General features: G+C 46.0%; 1 protein-coding gene across 2 annotated transcripts in view; it reads right to left on the bottom strand.

Moving 5' to 3' along the window:
- The window catches only part of FANCG (FA complementation group G), a 574353-nt gene that overhangs the window by 288534 nt on the left and 262481 nt on the right, over window positions 1-23338 (bottom strand). For both annotated transcript variants that reach the window (XR_011280595.1, XM_069626811.1), the window contains exons 5-6: window positions 10810-10966; window positions 2411-2541 (exon numbers count right to left, since the gene is read on the bottom strand). Coding sequence is in view for 1 of the 2 variants with exons in the window: in XM_069626811.1 (XP_069482912.1) it covers window positions 2411-2541; window positions 10810-10966 (288 nt within the window). In the remaining variant the exon portion in view is untranslated. The remainder of the gene's footprint in view (window positions 1-2410; window positions 2542-10809; window positions 10967-23338) is intronic.

Genomic DNA, 23338 nt, shown 5'->3' with positions numbered 1-23338 from the left:
TTCCTTGGGCCCAGTTTTCCTGACAGTCTACTGTGTCAAATATTTGATTAATTCAAAACATTAAAAGTTATGTACCTTTTTCCCCACCATTAATGTTTTTAAAACTTTGTGCTGGGATCATGTCTGGCTTTGAGAAAGGAACAGTTCGGAACAGAGGGTACACACATTATGAGAGAAACCAGGTATTTCACACCACTTCGTGCTTTTTACCTAAAACGGGTATGCTGTGCGTTGGCACAGCACGTTGAGCGGCTGCACTTTCATCACAGCCGAAGCAAAGGAAAATGCAGTCCTTTGGTTGACAGTATATTTAAACAAAGACTAGCCGCTGTAAGGAACTCATGGTTGCAACAGTAAAGATATACAAGTGATCACAGTTCAAGGGTGTTCATTAAACTGTATGCAGGTTGGGAAAACGCCTAATCTAAACCTAACTCTAAGATAGAAGCAAGCGTCAACCATCAAATGAAAATAAGGCAGTCCTTGTGGTGTTGTGTCAAATAAAAAGGGCCAATACTACACAACCTATTGCCAAACCTTACAATTAATACAAAAAGGGTGTGGGATGGTTTTCAAGAAAAGTGTTCACAAATAAAAGGTCAGGACGTAGTAGCTTGGTCCTCCCTTCCCACGTTTTGAGCACGGGGTAAGATGGGATCTTGGAGCACAGTACACACTCGAGCTTTCCCAGCAGGAGTCGACAGTTCCATTTGCAGCTATCCGTGCCGTCAATGACCAAGTCTCGTTTCCTTCAAGGGCCTGACGTATTCAATAACAAAACAAAAGTTCCTTTAACAAAATGAAGTTGATTTCCTGGTTTTTCTTTGGGTGAGGATTTCTTCACCCTGGTCCCCCTCTTAAGGATGCTGAGCCCTCTTCACTTTCAGCCTCCCTCCTAAGGGTTCACTGTGGCTTTTCCATCACTCACAAATTTTAATGTTTTTTTAAATAGTTCCATTTGACATCCCTCGGCCGGGTTCACCTTTGTCAACACACTGTTTCTTGGGACTTAAACTTTACCCCCTTCTCGTCAGCATTCCTCTTCCAGGCTCACACTTGCCAACTTCACCTTTACATTTGCTTTCAATGTTTACGAGATTCACTTCCCTCGTTTTCTCATATGGCAGGATTCACTTCCTTTACTTTCTTTAAAGTTAGTAGGTCAAAGGCTTTCGTCTGTATGGGGATTTTGCTTGAACTCCTGTATGACCACTTTGACATATCTTGGCGGCTTTCCTACGGCCTTCTGGTTTCTGTAGTTTTACTCAGATGGGGATCGATCAGAGTTTCTCAGAGCAGCACCCACATGGTGTCGGTCCCCTTCTGCAGTTGGTTTCCCCTTTACAACTTTACAGTTCTTTGAACTTTCTCACTTTGCGGCTTTCATTCACCACAGCCTGGTTCTCATCGGCTCTCCCTTGACTCACCGGCTGTGAGAACCACTTAGCTTTCCTCTTTACTGGAGTCAAGGCCGGTACCATGGAAGCAGGAGTCTCCCTCGCTCCAGCTTATCGGTGTCGATATGCTCCGTGTACCGTTGACATCTACTGCAGCACACTTGGGCTATTGTCCTTGGTCTTACGTTTCGTTCAGAGGAGGGTTTGCAGGGTTTTGTCTAAAAGGGAAAGGAGGTGTCTCTCCTCATCAGCCCCCCGATATTTGCCACCTTTCTCCTCCTCTTGAACTACCGGATCTGAATAGCTGTCTCATCGTGCAGTCTGCCTTGCTCGTACTGTGCTCTCTTGCTCCACCTTTTATCCCTTTGGGGAAGGGTTAGGGCTGTAATGTGTGGGTGATTCTGATCAATTGCCTGACTTTGCCTGACCCTTCTATTGCAACATGTCAGATAAACGGCTCTGGTGTCCCACTCACACACCCCAAGGACCCCCCACCCAGGTGATCCTCCCTCACTGGTCCACTCACAGGAACTGGATCAAATAGCGATGGCCACCTGGATGACAGATCCCCTGAGACTAGCTAGGGAGACACCTTCGGGTTTCTCACACCGCTCAGTATATAGAGCTGCCCTGTGAGTGCATGCTCCATGCACAAATTGTTTCCAATCACTTCGCCCTACATTTCTACATGCACTTATATGCCCCAAGGCCAATCCAGGGGTCAGTCTGTTTGCAAGAACCTGAAGGTTAACTTCCAGAAGGCGAGAGGAGCCTACAATTAAAAATTATAAGCAATAAAAAACATGTGAAGGGGAAGTATAATAGGTTTATAGCCATTCTTTCAGCAGATGGAGTTATTTATTTTCATATCATCTGAGACCAATAATTCTCAAATGTGTCTTTCTCAGGCTCCAAAGTATCATATTCCTTTTGTGTCAATTATATCAATTTCACCACAAAAATACTATAAGGCCCTGCTTAAGTGACAAACTAGAACACGTCAAAAGCATTACCATTCGCTGATAGCAACATCCAATGCAGGTGAATAATTTGGCCAGCACTTTAGTGGAGCACAGACCTGCTGCTGCCTCCTGGAGGTTTTCAACAGCACCCAGGGGATCCCCAGCATCCATCCGCTGAAGACCTGTAAAACACAAATGGCGCAATAGCAAGTAGCAGAAGGTACAAGGGTATGACATCAATGCAATCGAAAATCAATTAAAGTTCAACCATACAGAGAAAACGCTGGTACTTTTTAAAGGGAGATGGCAACTCTATACAAGCGTATTGCAGCATCTATAAGAGGATGATGGGGCCTGCTACAACATGAACCTACGAGTAATTTCCTACAAAGAATACTGCTGTCGCAAGAGAATGCAGAACAGGAGACCTATGAGCAATGTATTATACACAGGTATGTTACAGGCATCATGTTATCATAGATGACCTTGTAAGTGCATCATCTGCCATGGGATAGCAAAGTGATTAAATGATCCCCATGTGTAGGTATGTTGCAGGGTCTTGATTAAAGTGGCACTATTATGCAATTTAAGCTTTGGCTTCATTGGTTGAAATCATAGGAAAAATGTTTTCGATCGGATTACAAGAGTGAGACAAAGAGATCAAAGGCAAAGAAGTTAGAGAAATTTGAGACTCCGGCATCAAAGCAAATGAACAATCAAAGACATGGCACTGATAGACTGCAGGGTTGAGGTATGGAGCGAATACAGTGAAAAGACATGAAGGGTGCACATGGGTGAAGAAATAAAATAACACAAATGAGGTATGGAGAGAACAAAGGGGAGAGAACAAATGGAGAACACAGCGGTAAGAAAAACAGAACGTTTTAGGTCACGCAAGAACACATCACTGTGGTGAAAAGACTACTGTTCTGCAGGAGTACAGAGATAAATAGTGGTTCAACTGCCTACTCAGCCATACACTACTACTAAACCAGCATTGATCCCAGTCTTAAAGATGAAACAGGCACAACCTGAACGATTTACCTCCTTTGCCTCTTTTCGTTGGGCAGGCAGAGGGCAGGTAATATCTTCAGGAGAGGTGTAAACTATAACAGTAGCAACCCAAACAGCTTCTCAAGTTAGTGCTTATGTGTGTGTTTGGTGAGCTAGATCCAACTCGCAGTGCGATCGAGGCAGCAATGGCATGTTGCACGAAGCAGCCATGGCTGGGTCGGTGTAGCTCACAAGAAGTTCAATGCTGCAATCAGGGCCCACAGCTGTCCCTTGGCTTCTGGGCTGCTGGGAGGCCTAATACAGGGCCTACATGGACAATCTGTGTCCTTCGTTCTTAACTTCCACTCCAGGAAGTTGTCTGGCACCTGCAGAGGGTCTTTCACCTCCAGAGAGAAGGATCATGGTTCCAGTACACAACCAGCAGAGAGGCCTTGGTCAAACAGCAGCGTCACCCTCACTGTTTCCTGGGGATGGTGAGGGGGCAGAGTTCTCCTCTTCCTTGGAAGATTTGCCTTTACCTCTATGGCAGATGACTTTTAAAGAGATTGTATGCCCAACAGAATTCAAGATTAATCCTTGTTTGTTTGTTTGTTTATTTATTTATTTGGTAAAGCGCACCGAACCCGTATGTAACTGGACACCGCAGATAGGAATACTTAAAGCCTGGTTACAACATACATAAAGTCAGAATAGTGCAGGCAGGGACATACACATGAAAAGGTTACAGACGGTGTACAGTCAGGTACATAAATGCATGCAGAATAATGATGGTAATAAGGTACAAAAAAGGGGCATATTTAGTAGCAGGCCAGTGGATGTCTTACATTTAATCAAATATCCTTGGATCGTAACCAATTTATGGCGTTACCTCTGAAACTCAGATAGGGTTGATCAGTCCTGAGGTTTAGTGGTAGTGCATTCCACTGTTATGCCGCTTTCACAGGAAAGCTTCCTCCTCCTGCCTTGGTTAGCTTAAATCTAGGTATCTCAAGGCAATTAGAGGCAGCCGATCTAAGTGGACGGGTCGAGGTTTTTCTGATAATTCTTTCTGAGAGATAAGGGGGAGCGGAGTTGTTTAGACATTTGGAGATATGGTTTTGAGTTGAATCCTGTCAGTTATTTTTAGCCAATCGTGGTCTCTTCTGAGGTTGGAAATATGTTCTCTGTTGGTTAGGCTAAGGGCAGTTCTCAGGGCGTTATTTTGCAGTATTTGTAATTTGTTAGTGATATATTTATTGGCTCCCAGGTACAACGCATTACAGTAATCTAACTTTGATAAGATTAAGGCATTAGCTAAGGTAATGCAGCTAGATTCAAATAGGTATGGTCTGCAGGCCCTAATAAGTTTGCCTGTGTAGGCTGTCGAGGAAGCCAGGGAGTTGACCTGTTTTCTTAGTGATAGAGTTGAGTCAAGGTAAAAACCTAGGGTTTTTACTTCGTTTAATGTTTTTATGGTGTTGCCATCTATATTAAAAGAGGCATAATTAGGACTAAGTTTTTTTAGGTTGGCTGCAGAGCCAAGGATCAGGATTTCTGTTTTGTTGTCATTCAGGCAGAGGTCATGGTATGCCATCCATGCCTGAATGAGGAGGTATATTTCATTCACCAAGGCCGTGTCCTTCTCAAAATTGCCCGAAAGGGGAAGGAGGATCTGGATAACATCTGCATAATTAGTGTAGGTGATACCCAGTCTGTCCAATTTATCAAATAGGGGCTTGGTGAATATATTATACATAGTGGGCGACACATATGACCCGTGTAGGATGCCACAGGAAATTTGAAACGGGTAGGCAGATGCAGATGGGGAGAATACACTCATAGTTCTATTTGCTAAGAAGGACTGGACCCAAGCTATTGCGTCGCTTGAGAAGAGGGCCGCCGATACCAGGTGTTTGCACAAAACTGCATGGTCCACCAGGTCAAAGGCCGCCGACAGGTCAAGGAGGTGTAGCTTGGCTGTTTTGCCATTGTCCTTGATCTCATCCAGATGGGTGTTTAGATCAATTAACGCTTTTTCAGTGCGATGTTGTGGCCTGAAACCGGATTGGCGCAACCCTAATAGGTGGAGGTAGTCCTGGATTTGTAGGTAAGCTACTCTATCCATAATTTTAAGAAGGAAAGGGACTGTGGTAATGGGTCTGTAATTAGTCGGGATAGATGGGTCAAGAGTCTGTTTGTTGAGGAGTGGTAGAACCCACAACTCTTTTAGGCACCGTGTTAGTTTTGAATGAAGCATTAATACGTTTTGAAATAAATGGCGCTAAGTCTCTAGCCGCATCTTTAACTATTTGGGCAGAACAGTTGTCGCCCTGGCAATTAGATTATTTTAAAGAAGGATGACTTACTCCGTTTCCAGTATGGAGACTTTGGTGAATCTGAATGGTGCTGGAGAGTTAAGTCTTTCAGTAGTGCGCACTTTTGGCTTCGTAGGAGGCAGTGAGGCTTTTTTACTGGCAATTTTTGATTGAAGGGTTGTTATTTTGCTTGATGGGGCATTCTGGATGCTGGTGCACCATTCTGGATGCTGGTGCACCATTGTTTGTCCTTGATGGGGCATTCTGGATGCTGGTGCACCATTGTTTGTCCTTGGGATCGTTATCTGCGGGCTGGAGGGTATTGGAGACTAGTTCCCGTAGGATCACGAAGAGCTCCTTAGTGTTGGAGCTAGCTTTTGATATTCTTTCGTTGAATGTTTTGTACAAATTATTTCTTTCTTGTATTAATTAGCTAGTTGGGTTTTATTTTTCTCTGTGGGGGAGTGATGCCATAGGGCTTGTAATTTCCTTTTTTGGAGTCTTAGCTCTTTGAGGTGAGGTGTAAACCAGGCATTGAGGTGAGCCTTCTGTTTACTTTTGCGGAGTTTGACCGGTGAAATAATATCTAGGGCATTCGTCATGGTTTAGTTAAAGACTTCAACTAAAACTTCTGAGTTGGAGCTACTAGGTAGTGAATTAAGCGATGATATAAGGAGTGGTAGTAGTTTGTCGGGTGTAATTTTCTTTTGCATCTGGTAGGCATAGGGGGTGCTAACGGAATTCTTTTGCACTTGTTTATCTATTGTAAGTGAAAAATCAATCAAATAATGATCTGTTAAAGGTTGTGGTATAATATTAGTAATAGTTGTAGTAAAATTCAGGTTTGCTACCTAGTCAAGGATTCTTCCTTTGTTATGGGAAGGGGTGTGAACTTCTTGGGATAGTCCATACTCTGATAGCACAGTTGCTACAGATTGTGCCCGTTTATCCTCAGGGTCGTTAAATCCTAAATTGTAGTCGCACAGCATTAATATTTGCGAGGACTCTTTAGTGTTGTTGGCAAGTAGACTAGATAGGTCGTCCTTGAAGATACCGATGGGTCCAGGGGGTCTATATAACAAGTAAATAGTAAAAGTCTTATTGCTAGGTACCGGTAGTTTGGCTATTAGCAGTTCGCAGGATTTGAGTGGTGTGGGGGTGACAAATCTTAAGGCAAGACTAGTTTTGACTATAATAGCTAGTCCGCCTCCTCTAGTAATAGGTCTATCCACTCTAAGTATCTGGTAGTTTTCTGGGATGGCCAGCATGAGGGCGGGGCCAGCTGCGTCATGTAGCCATGATTCAGTGACTGCCAGGAGGTCCAAGTTATTAGAAGATAGGAGATCAGCTATTTCAGTAGCATGTGCCACTAAGGATCTTGTGTTGATCAAAGCTCAAGGATGGTAGTCTTATTTTTTTGTTATTGGCTTGCAGTTGGGATACGGCTACTTAGGTTCTTAGTAGTGTAGGATATTGGAGGATGGAGGTATGTTCGGTTTGGGAAATTATGCGTGGCCTCCTGGTTGGGTCCAATTTGCAGGGCATGGTTAGGGCCGAATGCATTGAACTTAAGGCGAGGAGTTAGATTGGTAGCTTGGTCCAGTCTAGGCTCGTAAAGCCGGGCAAGTCTAGCTCTAAGTCTGTTATTTCTAACTGCTAGTGGGCATGGTGCAGATTTAATTAAGGTCATTATTATGTACAGTGGGATTAGTCGTAATAAAAATTGCCAATTCTTTCCTGTATACATATTGTAATTCTGTTTTCAGGGTAGGCTGTCCCAGGTTAATCAATCAGTCAAGTACAGTTAGTAGAGTAAGTTTGGGCACGTTGGTGAGGTTACCGAAAAGGTCTATTGAGGCAATTTGAGGACACAGGCTAAACTGATACCATATATGCTTGGCAATTTAAAGCACAGTATAATCTGGTTCATTGTATGCAAAACAACTTATGTTTACGTGGTTTAACTCAGGTAAACTGGTTCAACAATGATCAATACAACTTAAGTTCACAGGATAGGCTAATTCGGTGTTTACAAGATAGCTAAAATTCACAGGATATGCTGGTGCAGTAGATGCAGCGCAGTTATGAATCATAGAATAGGCAAATCAATATATGCAGGGTAGTTAAGAAACGTGCTAGTACAGTATACAGGATACGCTAGTACGTTAGATACAGTGTACTACGGATCACTGAGAATAGGCTAAATCAATATATGCAGGGTAGTTAAGAAACGAGCTAGTACAGTATACAAGATATGCTAGTGGAGTGGATCTGGTGCAGTTAGAATCACAGGCTAGGCTGCAGCGTATGCTATTCCAGTGCATTTGGATTCACCGGATATGGCAACAACAATAAATCTCAGTCGGCTGGGTTCACAGTAGACGTTCAGTTAGTTCAGTGGCATACAAATCAAATATAACATAAGTAAGTGTTAGCGGCTTACAAACTCATGCAGGTACTGCGTGCATTCTGCAGGCTGTATAAATGTTCGTAGGAGGGCTGTGCACGTTACAATGTGCTTGCAAAAATGTTTTGCCTCATTGTCTTTGAGTAGTTAGCAGAAAGCGGACAGCGATAATGTTGGGGTCAGTGACAGCAGGTAATTAGCCAGCTAGGATATGCTGTGTATGCAAACGGCAAGACACGATTCACTGGACATTGGGATTAGTTTGGAGCTGTCTGGGTGGAGCAATTACTTTAGGGTCATGAACACAATAGTCTTGTGTATTACATATGGGTGGTGAAGGTTGATCCAAGGCACGAATGTTTAACAGTTTAATGAGATGGTTTCGTCTTTCTTACTGTGCGAGATAAGCGTCTGGCAGCATCTCAGGCCCCTCGGCCCTACGGCAACGACAGGCACAGACAGGGGTATTGGCCTTCAAAGATGACCTTGAGCGTAGATGGCCGGCTTCGCCTTCCGGTCATGGGGTGTCGGATAAGTTAAGCGGCTCATACAATGGGAGCCTGGTTACGCTAGTTGCATAGCAACCGGAACGACGCTACACATACGTGGCCCTTTTGGGGAGGCCCGCGTGCAGGAACGAAGAAAGAAATGATTTATTCTTCGTTGTCTCGAAGGTGGATGGGTCTGGGTGATCCTGCATCCCGGGCGAGCGCAGAGGCGTAGGGCTCACGGTTGCAGTCGCGGATGCACTGCTGGATGGGGCTCGTCAGCACTCGTCGTCGGCACACTCGTCGTAGTGAAGTTGTAGTTGATGGCGGAGAGGGAGAGGGCTCCTGCCCTTCCTCAAGACGATCTCAATCATTCACAGTTCAAAGATGAATAAAGAAATGTTGGGTGCCCCTCTCCTTATGAAGGTAAAATGTCACAGGGTATTGGTCCAAAGCAAGCCTGCTGTAAGGGGTCCAATCACTGTTGATGTACAAGTGCACTTTGCCTTCTGATATCACACCCGAAGTGCCCGGCTTTCTGGAAATGGACGTGATAGGAAGCGGAAGAGAGCCCCAACAGAAACCAAGATGGTGTAACCCTTCTCTCACCCCACATCGCCCTTCTGGCTACTCTAAATCTGTCCCCTTCACAAGCGTGCTGACTTCAAAGGGACACCAGCGCTAACCACTCGGGGCAATCAACGGGGCAGCATCCTGGCTATTGTTCCACATATCTATAATGGAGACAGTCAGATCAGACACCGAGTACTGTCATAGCATGGCCCTTCACACAGAGCCGACATTAGTGTGATACCAAATTGCAGTGGCTGGATAATTGTGCGCTCTTATTCCAAAAAGGCATGGCTTCTATTTATAGATGTTTGTATCAACAGATTTTCTAAGTCATACAATTATTACATTGATTAAAATGCCACCTCTGCCTGCAGGAACATCGTGTTACGGCAGTTGTCAGGAATGCACATGTGACCTTTAAACCTGTGCCACTGCAGAGCTGGTAGTGAAGGCGCCAGGAAGCTGTCTCAGCAAATTAACATGGGCACGCTAACATTTTGGCATGGAACATACATCAAAAAGTGGTCTGTTTAGCAGAACTCCCTTTCAGAAACAAAATTACCTGCACCATTTTAATAAACAAATGTAAAAAAGTCTTGGGCTTTAACACTCTCGCAGATGTCGATCCATCACAACCACACTCTAGCATCACAAGTACTTCTCCAGAGGCTCTTGAGCTCTAACAGCTTCACAACAGTCTTTCTGGACTGAAAAGCCTAGGGCAACTGCTACTTCACCACAAATAGATAGAAACCATAAAACCAGAAATCGCTGTTGTTGACCACCAAACATCTGTGAAAGGTGATGCTACCTGGCGATAGTCAGAAACTGCGAAAAATACCCAACTGCCAAGTACAATCTACTCAGCCTTCCCCTTTGAACAAACATCCAAGTGGAATGAATGCAAGGCCCTATCTTTAACCATGCCTTTACATTTAACATGGTGCTATAGTTACAGCTGTGTCCTGCACAGCCTATCAGAAGCATTCCGGTCTCACACCTATTCCTATAAAAGACAAATCTGTGATTGAACAAATACAAGTTCAGCAGTACAGCTCATGTACCCTTTAATCAACTTCCTATAAGGTGCCTCTTGATTTAAGGCCATATGATTCACCGGACTACGCAGGGTAAGACTGAAAAATGCTCCCCTAATGAACTCCAATTTCTAAACACAAATTAACGTTTTCTGTACCAACAATCTTACCACTTTTTACAACACAAATTACATTTATCATATTCGGCTGTGTGGAAATTCCTTTATTCAGTCATTCTGCACTACACTATGTTTCTATCTCTGCTCCCTTCTTGAGAGATAGCCCTGATTGCATGCCTACTGCTTACACTTGGTGAGCAAAGGAAAGTAAAGAACAGCCTATGAACCTAGGTTTGGAAAAGTAACGCTAGCTCTGAATCCTAGGGCTGGGGATTACTTGAAACACTGCAATTATTGAGTATCGTTTATAACTGCTGGTTCTGTTCGGTAACAAAACTAGAGAACATGTTTTGAGCAATGTCCCATGCCATGATGGTTGAGCTTTAATTAGAAAGTTACGGTTTTCATCAGGTTTTTACGGAACATCAATTAACGCTTTGTGGCAGATATTCTGCAGAATAGGGAGCAATGTTTTGGTTGGAAAGTGAAGCTATTCATCAACTAATGAAGGAGAGTACCTTGCTGGAAGGCCACTGTAGTGCACAGCATATCTTTGAGATTACGGGTGCTTTCAGCCATTGGATAAGCAGACATCTGTTCTTCGGGCACATGCCACGCTCTCACCAGACGAAGCAGGTCATTATCCCGTGAGCAGAAATCCACAGCCATGGGTTGCTAAACAAAAGAACAAGAAACAAAAGTAATGATGGGCTGACCGTTTTTCTTTTAAATGCTATGAAAAGTCGACTCCGGATTATCACAACCAAGGGGTTAAGATCACTCACTCAAATATCCCAGCTCAACTCAAAGATCCTTCCCAGTGGTAAAGCAAAGGGGACAAGGGTGTTGGTACAAGTAAGGAATATTTCCATTCTACCTAACCCCCATGGTCACCACATTATGGCACCACTGGTCCCCCTAACTACCCTACATCTCTTCCCTACTTTCACTAGCTTGTCATCTCCCCTCTTTGCCTCACCACACTCCAATGCTTTTCTTATAGTTTTCTGTACCCTCTTCATTCCTCTTTTCACTATCTCACGTTGCCCGTCTCCCCATTGAATCCTCTCCAGCCTTTTACCTCATCCATCCAAAGTCTCTGCCGTCTTCCCAATATCATACTTGCTTTTCCACATTTATACCTCATTGCACATCTCTTGGTTGCATATTTCTATCATTCTCCATTGATCCTTGATCCTGCCTGTGTGGCTTCTTCCAAATCACTTCGAAATAGCTACTCAACTTAACTTGTCCACAAGAACACTGTAAAAAATCCCAGACTGGAGACCTACCTTTCTAAGCCACCACGATGTAACACTCTTTTATAATCACAGAAACCACCAGGAACCCTCAGGCACCCTACTGACCAACTTGGGAGGAAGGATAGCTCAGGGGCAACGCGTTTGTCTTGGAAGCAAGACAATGCTGCGCAACACAAGTTTGAATGTCGATCCCTCGATTAGAAACCACTCTATGGTATTAAAAGCGTTATAAATGAACAATAAAATAAAATTGACTATAATGTAACTTACACTGGTCCGACTTCACATAGCCAAAACGGAACCCAACATTTACCACTGAATACATCCAAAAAAATCACTGTATACTTCACCAACAGGCGCACACCATCTAGTCCCCAAAAGGGTTCTTACTTTAGGTCTAAAGTTTCGTCCACCTCTACCCTTACCCAGTCTGTCTATTCCCTCCACAACTAGCTCTGTAAATCCTCAACCTTCCACTTCACACCACCATCCATGACCGACAGCCATCAGAGGCCTAACCGATCTAATACTACCAAGCTATGACTAAAGCTCCACTCTTCAGATCGATCACACTCCCCCACATTAATGGACAACAGTGTCCTAAGCATTCTTTAACCTTTTAACTCCTTGGGCACTCCTTTCTAGATAACACAGGATAACAAACTAAAAACAACTCTACCAATCACACAATATGTGCAGTGAGGCCAAACAAAATGGCAGAAGAGTGCTATACAAGACCACATTATTATCCTTAATCTTACCTGCCAGCATATCCACTCCTGCTTTTATTATTCCCCTAAATCTGTATTTGGGTCATGTTTTCACTAAACATATTTCCACAGAACATGACCCGACACACCCAGTTTCCGCTACCGCTCGCTCCCCCTACCTGGTTCCTGGCATCCTGCTCTTGTTCCTGGGACCCTCGCTGGCCCTGACCGGCACTGTCCCATCTGCACTTTTCTTTCCCAGTTATTATCACTTGGGATGCACGGAACATGGTCAATATATGTAGGTGCAGACAGGGGGTGCCACCCCATTAACCCAGTTCTTGTTCCATTTTTCTTTTTTTTTACAGTAATGCAGTCTGTGAAATTTAAGCCATGAACAAATTCCCCTTTCCCCTTTATCCTGCAGTTCCTTACTCTCTTTTAGGCTTTAGTGAGTCCCTCTGGGACCTGAAATATTAAGGCCCTCAACCAACCGCACTGGCTACACGATTATAGCTATACCCTTGATGCCTTCTAGCAAGAGCCACACGATTGTGTTCCGAGTGTACGGCAAGGACATTCAGGCAGCTCATTATGCTAATGTCACAAGTAGAAATCCGGACTGCAGACCTTTCCTCACTACGTCTAACAGCGTTACGCTAGCGAGAACCCTTATTATGGCTAAAATTGATTACTGCAGTGCTCTTTACCTTGGCACCAGCCAAGAGAACCTGAACAGACTTCAAACGACACAAAACAACGCCATTCGTGCTGCGCTAAACATTCCCCGACACCACCACATCACAGAAACCAGAAGTAAGCTAAATTGGCTACCTGTCAAACAGAGAATTTCACTCAAAACACTTGCCCTTACGCACAAATGTCTAGCCAACAAAGCCCCGATCTACCTTGGTAGTCGACTATCGCGCCACTCTACCTCCCGACCTCTAAGAACAGCCCAATCCCACTGTTTAGCGATCCCGAGATTTAAATTGCAAAAAGCAGGGGGCTCAAGTTTCCCTGTCTTAGCTTCCAAGTTATGGAACTCCCTCCCTGTCTCAATTAGAGCGGAAGACTCTTTCAATACCTTCAAAGCCAACACTAGATCCTGGCTTTTCAACCAGCATTAAGGCCATCTTCGCGCCTCTCCCCGACATACCCTGACCTTCCGTCCACTACTATCATCTATCGACACTGAAACTACTGTACATATGTATATAAGATCCTCTTGCAAATATATATAATGACTCTTTGCTTGACCTGCATTTTTGGATCCCATGTTTGTAATAATGCTCTGTTATGCCTGCATTTCTGTAACCTTGTACTAATTGCGCCCTGATGCCTCCGGGCCTGCGGGTCTGCGCGTTATAAATAAAATACAATACAATACAATACAATTACGCGTGCTACAGAAATGTGGTGAGTATTGCTTATCCAAAACAAAGACAGACCGTGAAATGTCACCACACTGGTGATACTTATAACTGCACCATATACTATACATGTTAATATGTTATTGGGCATTTTTATAGCGCGTTTTACCATTGGTATGATTCTAAAGCACCATGGGTTGAACGCCCTCGGAACCGTAGTCCAGGTCAGTGGAGAGAGTAGTGTGGTAAATAGTGCTTGGGTGCACTCGGTACGTGTGCAGCCCTGGTGGATTAAGTGCTGAATTCTAGTGTAGGTGTGGTGCAGTGGTTGTGTGAGATCAGTAGAATGTGTGCAGCAAGGCCAATTGGACTTGGGAAGCTGCATTCTGGTAGCACTGTAGTTTGTGAATGGGATTATGTGTGCAACTAGTTGATTTTCGTGGGTTAGAGCTACATTCTAAAGACTGTTGAGTTGTTCCTGAAGGTGTATAAGTATGTGTGCAGCTAGACCGAATTGATCAAGGGGTATAACTGCATTCTATTGTTTGTTGGTGCAGAGGAGAGTGTTCGCATATTGGTGTGTTTAAGTGTCTGTGTGGATTCGAGGGGGATACTGTTCCTAATGTGCTTCCAGTGCCTGTCAAGGGGATTGGATCTCCCTTTGGGGTTTCTGGGCTATTAGGCTAAGGTCCTCTCTATGTCTTATTTGGTCTATCATACTGTTGTCATATTTGTATCACTAGCAATCTAGTAGCCCTGCAGTTCTACATGATTTCAACTCCCAAATATTCAAAACTGGCAAAATGTTATTTCATCATGGCTTCATGCTGAAGGATTAATTAGCTAAATATTAGCTAAATATTCAACCCCAATAGAACATCAACTTACTTAACACTGAAGTGTTGACAAACCAACAATGCCCCTTTCCTTTGTCTCATCCAATTTCCCGTAATTTCAGTGTTTCCACCAACACATGTTCAACTATGTGCTTTCACTACCACTACCTTCTGTTAAAGATGGGAACAGACTCAGTAAAGGCAAATTCCTGAACGTTTCACATAGAACACACCTTTTCACAATATTCAGATCGAAGATGGGTCTTAAATACTTCTTTCAACCATTCCTTTGTACTGGGGAAATCACTTGGGTAAACCGTGTTCCCTCAATATGTCACTGCAAGGTTTTCTATGGTTTACATAGAAACTAAGATGGGACTACTCAAAAGGTCATGTGAACCAATTTGTTAGAATTAGAAGATTGAGATCGACTCCATGTGTGATGGCCCACACAGTCATCTGATTAACTGACTGCTTGTGAAATGTGCTTTCGGATTCAATGCACGATCATAGCGGTGCTGCTTTAATTAGATGGTTTTGATTTAAGCTCGTTTTTTGTGTAAAAGAAATGTAAGAAAATCAAAGTATGTAAAAGAAAATGTAATAGAAGATACCTTAACTCAAGAAGTTTGATACAGTAATGAAGAGCCCATGACCGTGTCTCCACTGCAGGCATTTGACTAGAGAGCGTAGTTCCCTGCTAATTCACATGGAAAGATTTGAATGAGGACACATTTACCTCAGAGGAGTGTCGGGACTGGCAGCAGAGACAGCTGTATAGTCTTCAGCCTTATACAATTATATAAAGGGTCACACATCCAGAGACAATCAAAGGGCCTGAGAAGGTCAAAAAGGTCCAGCAGGGTTCTAAACATACTTTAGTTTTCAGTGGTAAATGTCTCCAGATTTAAAGGGACAAATAGATCCTCAATGAAAACATGGCACCAGTGTACTCCAGTCTTGATGCAGTTATAGATAATAATCTAGACAGACTGAAGGTGGAGTAGCAACTACATTTGATGTGGCTTTTAAAACTGTGGTATAAGACATCAGCGATAAGTATGTTAGCTGGAAGGGGGGCGTGGCTTAGCAGCCGATGTAGTGAGACGCGCTGCCGAGGAGCTCTGGAGCGATCCTGACAAAATCCGATAAAAACAAGCATAAATTGGTTCCAGAAGACCGCCAAAGTCTCCCCACAGAGACAGGAACACCTGCTGCCCACCCGGCGAAGCTCCCGGAGGAAACCGTGCGGTGGAAAAGGAGATAGACCGCCGGAGGGGAATCGCCCTGCGAAATCAAAATGGCGGACACGCAAGCTGTGGGAGGACTCCGGCCGCGTAATACAGAATGAACCGGTGAATCCACAAGAGAGGGACACATCACGCGCATAACAAAGAAACCAGAGCGGGGTAGACCCGAGCCTGAGTCAACCCTGCGACGTGGAGATCGGCACGGCCGGTGGAAGTGGGACGTGGAAGCGGGTAGGCCCCTGACACGGTGAGGCGACATACGCAGCAGGCACGGGAAGGCCCGAGCCCGAAGCGACGCCCGCAACGAGGGCCTAACGAATACACCCGTCGGAAGAGTGCAATAATCCCAATATAAGGAGAGACCAGTAAAACACCGGGAGCAGGGCGGCGGAAGAAGCAGGGGCTACGGCACGTGGAGCGCAGCCAAGACTGGTACCGGCAGAGGGCGGCTCCCCCGCGATGCCGAACAAGAAAGCGGAGGGGAAAACCAAGCAAGTAAGCATGGAGACTTTTACGATGGCGTCCGGACACAAACTGTCGGCGTCGGCAGACAAAGCAGCAGCCGCGGATGACACGTCGCGCCCAGTGGAAGCCGCCAATGAAGGCACGATACTGGAAGCAATCGCCTCCATGAAAGAATCGCTCAAACAAAATGGACACAGCAATCGGGGCCCTGGAAGCATCTCTAGAAAATAAACTGGATACAGTAATGGTAGATGTGGGCCTTCTCCGCCAGGACGCGAGGAACCTAGCAGAAAGAGTGACGGCGACTGAACAGCAGATGCAGCAAAATACGGCGGGGGTTGCGGTAACGCAGACACAGATGTCGGAGGTACTACAGAGAATTAAGGTTCTGGAAAGGAGAGCAGAAGACGCAGAGGGGAGAGTGCGGAGGAACAACATCCGCATAATTGGAATTCCAGAAGGTGAGGAGGGCAAAGACCCCACTGAGTACGTCGAGAACATGCTCCTCCAGGAGGTCGGAGTAGGTGCACTATCCCAGGGCTTTGCGGTAGAAAGGGCACACAGAGCCCTGACTGGAAGACCCCAACCGGGTGCCCCCCCCGAGAGCGATGATTGCTAGGATCATGAACTACAAAGACAGGGAGAAAATACTAGCGTTCTCAAGGAGTTGGGGGGGATGGAAATCATCAGGAACTCTTCCAAGATCACAATGTATCCGGACTATACAGCCATGGTACAGAGGAAACGAGCACAGTTCGGCTCAACAAAAGAACGCCTCAGGACCGCAGGGGTGAGATACATGCTCCTGTTCCCCGCTAAACTCAAGGTGATACACCAAGGCAAAACATGTTTTTTCGACTCCACTGAAGAGGCCCACAGTTGGATGGACTCACAAGGCTTCCCCCAGCTGAGGCAGAGAAACGCTAATAATCCTGGAAATAGACCCCGATGAGAAGTAACAAAGGCAACCTGGAACAAGAAAATAAGCATTACGTAAGTTAAAAGAAGCTAGCAGTAAGCATGGAGGAGCAATTGGCCCCACTTTAGCTGCATTGGCTGAGAGAAGCGGCGCCCCGGGAAGAATGAAGTATCAGTTTGGATATCAGTTTTAAGGCATCACGATGCGGCGAGTCTGCGCCCATTACAGGAGCATGGCGAGAGAAACGGCGGAGCCCGAGCAGGGGGAGGGTGGCTGGGCGTTAGTTTTTCAGTTTTTGTTGAAGTTATAGACGTTGAATGGAGTGAATGGGCAGTACAAGGCACAAACTGCGGAAGGACTATTGTAAAGAACACTGAAATAATACAGACAATAAGCGACCGGAGCAACATGGGACAGGACCCATGTGACAGCAACAGCCGCTGCATCAAGAGGCATAGATCCAGGACCAGGACACCGAGGGAGATGGGCACGAGGGGAATAAGGCGCAGGGTGCAAGGACATGGCAGTGGGACAATGAAGCCAAGCAAACAAAGGAGATCATGGGACCGGATGAACTGACGATAGCCATCTGGAATTTGAGAGGACTCAATGCGTATGTCAAGAGACTTAGGGTTTATGCCTGGCTAAACCAGATGAAAATCAAGATAGCGATGTTACAGGAGACACACCTCACAAGAGACAGGCAGGCCAAGGTGGACAAGAAATGGGGAGGACAGATTTACAGCGCTACATATTCAAGTAACGCACGAGGTGTACTAATATGGATTGCCCCGGGGGTCCCATTCCAGCTACTCAAGCAGGAGACCCACACAGAGGGACGGCTGGTATTGGTGCATGGCATGCTAGAAAACAAGGAGGTATGCCTGGTCAACACCTACACACCGAATACTGATGCAACGGACTTCTTCAGAAAGCTAGCGCCCAAGTTAGCACAATATAGGGAGGCGACGTTCATCTGGGCCGGCGACTTGCACCTTGAATCCCCTCCTCGACATATCTGATAATAAATACAAGAAGCTGGCGCCTCCAGCCAAATAACTGTAGGATCCTGGAGCAGCTACAGCTAGCAGACGTATAGAGACAGGTACATGGGGAGGGGAGGGGTTATAAACACTACAGCGCACCACATGGAACATTTACACATATAGACTACATATTCGCGGACACGGAAACACTACAAGATATCACGGGAATCACCATTAAAGCGCGCACACTCTCTGATCATGCCCCAGTAGTGGCGACATGGGCACACACCAATAGGAAAGCCCCTATCCCAACGTGGCGACTTCGAGCAGAGGCCCTGAGGGGAGGGTGAGTTTGAGGATCACCTCCATGAGGTGATCGATGATTATTTTGAGCAAAACAAGGGCAGTGTTGAGAGTGGAGCTGTATTATGGGACGCATTCAAGGTGGTAATAAGGGGAGCGGCAATAGGCAAAACAGGAGGATTGACGGGGCGGCCATGAGGGAATTGAATGAACTCGAGAGGGTGATCGAATTGAGAGAACAACGAACGGGACTAGAGGGGGAGGAACCTGGAGAGCTGATAGAGCTACGGACTAAATGTATGTTGCTCTGAGAAAAACTAGGGAGGCTAAAGTATGGGAGGTACCTACAGCCATTACACGCGGAAGGGGATAAACCTAGCAGGCTCCTGGCCTGGTTTACCAGACAAGAGAATAAAAAAGATCCCCTAACGGTGTTAGAAGATCACACCGGGGCAGAGATCAGGGACCAAGGGCACATTAACGCAATGTTTGCGCGTTTTTATGAGCAACTGTATGTCCCGAATCCAGAAATAGACCCGGAGGACATAACAGATGCACTGGTAGAAATAGGGTTGCCGAGGCTGGAGGAGGAACAGGCCCAGCTGCTGGATGCACCCCTCACGGTGGAAGAAATAGAGATGGTGATCGCAGAGCTTCCCACCGGCAAAAGCCCGGGCCAGGATGGCCTTCCGGGGGAATTCTACAAGACGTACAAGAGTGCCATTGCACCGAAATTGCTTTAGACATTCCAAGACGCATATGAGACCATGCGTCTCCCGACAAGCCTGTCGGAATCGATAATTGTCCCGATTCTCAAACCAGGGAAGCCCCCCAGGAAATGCGCCTCCTATAGGCCAATATCCCTTATTAATCAGGATGCCAAAATATTAACGGCTGTCCTAGCCAACCGCTTAAAACAGCTAATACCCACGCTAATCCACCCGGACCAAACGGGCTACGTTCCGGAAAGGAACACGTCCTGGAACCTCCGCAGACTTCACCATGTGATAGATGAGACAAATCGACTGCAAGACGAGAGTGTAATAGTGTCTTTGGACGCTGTCAAAGCTTTCAATTCTGTGCGTTGGGAATGGCTGATGGGTGTACTCGCCCACTTTGGTATCGGGGAGGGGTACCTCCAGTGGATCAGGTTACTATACAAGGAACCCAGAGCAAGGGTGAAAACGGGGCGATTCATTTCCGAGGAGTGGAAGATACATAGGGGAACCAAGCAGGGGTGCCCGCTATCGCCAATGTTATATATCCTGGCTCTAGAGCCATTTGCAGTATTCCTTAGAGCAGAATATAGAGACACCGGACTGGACATAGATGGGGTGCTCCACCAAATCTCGCTATACGCGGACGATATGCTCCTATTTGTACGCGAGCCAACCACTAACCTACCCTGCCTCCTAGAGGCGATCGGGGCGTACACTAGGCTTTCGGGCACAGCGATTAATAAAGAGAAGTCCCTCCTCTTCCCCTTGACGGGACTGAAATACGTCCCCCCCCATTGTTTGCCAGACCTGGGTCTGACGTGGGCGCCCCGCACCTTTAAATATTTGGGTATAGGGATACATCATAATACCGCTGATACCCATGCATCCAACACGCTCGTCGCTCTAGATAGAACGCAGCGGTCAATGACTTTCTGGGGGACACTACCACTGGGAATGATGGGAAGAGCAGCCCTCCTGAAAATGGTGGTGCTGCCCCGTCTACTATATTTCCTCATGAACATCCCATACAACATACCCAGGGCCTTTTTCACCAAACTAAATACAATAACGCGTTCATTCCTATGGGGGGGGGGGGGAGAAATAGGATTGCAATAAGGACCCTGCAGAAGGACTACGAAGAAGGGGGTATCAGACTACCGGACTTTGAGAAGTAATATTTAGCGGGGCAGCTGCAATTTGCAGTAAAATGGCTGGGGGAAGACGAAACAATGGACACTCGCATTTTCCAACCTGCATTGAAATAGTATTACCTAGGGGAAATACTATGGCTCGATAGACCCCATCTCAGAACCCTGCCGAACATGCTTAACATCGCAGTGGACTTATGGAAAAGAGTGTGGAAACTCCAAGGGGAAAAGGATCCGCAGTCAACGCAAATCCCTCTAGCGGGTCTCCTCGGAGGGAACACAAATACATTAGCAACATACCGAGCACACTGGGAGGCTAAAGGGGTAGCACAAGTTGGAGACCTGAGAAGGGAGGGAAGGTGGGCGGACTTCCACGAAATGGTAGATGAATACGAAATACATATGGGTCAATTCATCCTATATACCGGCATGCTGAGAAACATCACGGGAAGATGGCCAGATTGGGAAGACCAGGACGAGGAAACAGCATTAGATGTATGGTATGACATTGCAGAGGGAACGCACACAACCTCTAGGTTGTACGAACAGCTACTGAAGGCCAAGGACCCACAGGAACAACACACAAGGCAGCGTTGGGAGGAGGAGTTGGGGAGGCCCCTCAGCGATCAAGAATGGACTAGGGCCTTTCGATACCCAAAAAAGGTATCCAGAAATGCAAGGTTTAGGCAGGCGCAGCTATACGTAACGCATAGAGCGTATCTCACACCCAAGAAGATGAATAAAGTCCATACAGGAGCTCAGAGCGGGTGCCCCCGCTGCTCGTCGGAAGAAGCGGACATGGTACACATGTTCTGGTCCTGCCCAGTGATACAGGAGTTCTGGGACGGGATCAGACTCAAGATAGCGGGAAGTGGACTTCAAATCCAGGCGGAACATCCCTGAAAAGTACCTACTGGGCCTCTTCTCGAGAGGGGGTAAGCATAATTCACATCTGGCAAAGATGAAAGATTTGATAAGTATACTGGCCAAGAGACGGATAGCAATGACATGGAAGTCAAAGGAGGGCCCGCGTGTGGAGGCATGGTGGTCAGACCTTCAGAAGTGGGCGCAGGCAGAGACAGTGGTGTGGACAAGAGCAGTGACAAGAGGGGAAGGTGAAACTGCGCACAGGTTGTCTGCATGGAATACACTAATACAAGACCTCTTTGGTCACCCGGAGGAAGGAAACTCTGAAGATCCCTCAGAAATAGAGGATCCGTAGGTGAAATAGTAAGGCCACCACGAAGCCCAAGAATAGAATATTGTGCGTACCAGACCTGGTGCTCGGCTCCACGGGAGGTCCAGACCGAACTGATAAGGTCGCTGGGGAAACTATGAAACCACAATGGAAAGACAAGATCTGCACGAAGTGCCAATAAGCCATCTATGTTAAAGTTGTTTGTATGTTATGTGTTTGTTGTTGTCTTAAAAAAAAAAAAACAATAAAGAAATAAAAAAATAAAAAAATGTATGTTAGCTGGAAATTAAGGGCATTAAGAGAATTCTACTCACAAACATTTAAGCGAAATCTCAACCACCGCCTGCACCCCCCCGATTACTTGAAGTGCAACATTTCCTACTCAACAGCTGCACCGTATCCAAAACGAAGCCACTTCAGGTCACCATCTCCTGACCAGCATAATCCAGACTGGCTCCAAAGTTCACCTAAATGCGTGGGCGTCTCATTTTAACCAACAGAATCTTTGGTGCAAAATTGGATAATCTATGCCAATGGTAAACTCTGACCTTTTTAAACTAAAACTTTGAAAGCGTGTGCTTTATTTCTCATAATTGTGAATGCAGTCATATGGTCTTTGTACTGCTAACATATTCCTATGAGGCATTGTATTCTAGTTAGAATAAACTGATCCTGGCACGTCCCTACACAAACTAGTCAATACAGAGGCCCAGTGGACGCAGTTGACATAGGGGTGACCATACATCACATCCCATAAAACACTGCAAGAACTCTTTCATACAGTTACTCACCTGTAAACTGCATTGCCATTGTACTTGAATACACAACAGATAACACATTTCAACTAATATATTATCAGGACATTATTACTAGAACTAGTGCCGTAAAGCTCTTTGCAGACCTTCCTGACCGTTATGGACATTAGTCCTGAAGGAGAAATAGTTCGATATTCACCCTCATTCCAGGGCAAGTAGTTCCTTCTAACATTCGTCTCTATTTAACAAGGCTGTTCAGGGCTTGGGGAATAACTATAAGGAACAAGTTACTTACCTGTAACTGTTGTTCTCCAGCATGGGTCTGGCATGGATTCACATGCGAACCCTCCTTCCTACCCCTCTGCAGCTCTTCTCTTGGTCCTACTGCATGGGGTCTGGCATGGATTCACATGCTCATGAATACAAGAATACATAGCAGTACACACATGCACAACCACAGGAGCTGGCAAGGCTCAACATTAAGCATTTCATCAACTCAACATTAAGCATCTCTTACCTCCTCACCTGACCCGCATTCAGGCGAACAGGTTGCGCAGCACTGCCTGGCCGACTCTGGACTCCTCCCTGGAATCACGGTCGACGCAGTAGAATCTCGTGAAGGTATGCATCGACCTCCACGTAGCAGCCCTGCAGATGTCCAGCAAGGGCACACCAGACAGGAACGCCGTGGTAGCAGCGATCGCTCTGGTTGAATGGGCTCTCAGACGGCCGGGCAACAGTCGGTTTGCCAACTGGTGACAGTGCATGATGCAGCCTGAGAGCCATCTGGAAATGGAATCCTTCGAGAGGGCCTTCCCTTGGTTCACAGGTCCAAAGTTCAAAAATAGCTGTGATGTCTTCCGAAGGGTCTTCGTGCGGTCCACGTAGAACTTCAGCGCTCTAGCCACATCCAGCGAGTGCAAAGTCTTCTCGGGCCGGCGACGAAGGCGATGGGAAGAAAACAGGTAACACCAAGGGCTCGTTGAGATGGAAGTCCGACGGCACCTTGGGCATGAAGGAGGGGTGCGTCCTCAGCACTAGCCTTGTCTCGTGGAATGTCAGGTATGGAGGTTTACAGGAGAGGGCCTGGATCTCTCCCACTCGTCGTGCGGAGGTGATGGGC

Source organism: Ambystoma mexicanum, chromosome 6p (assembly GCF_040938575.1).
Source record: "Ambystoma mexicanum isolate Mex_15411 chromosome 6p, UKY_AmexF1_1, whole genome shotgun sequence".
Lineage (NCBI taxonomy): Eukaryota > Metazoa > Chordata > Amphibia > Caudata > Ambystomatidae > Ambystoma > Ambystoma mexicanum.
This window is presented reverse-complemented; position numbering and strand designations above follow the sequence as displayed.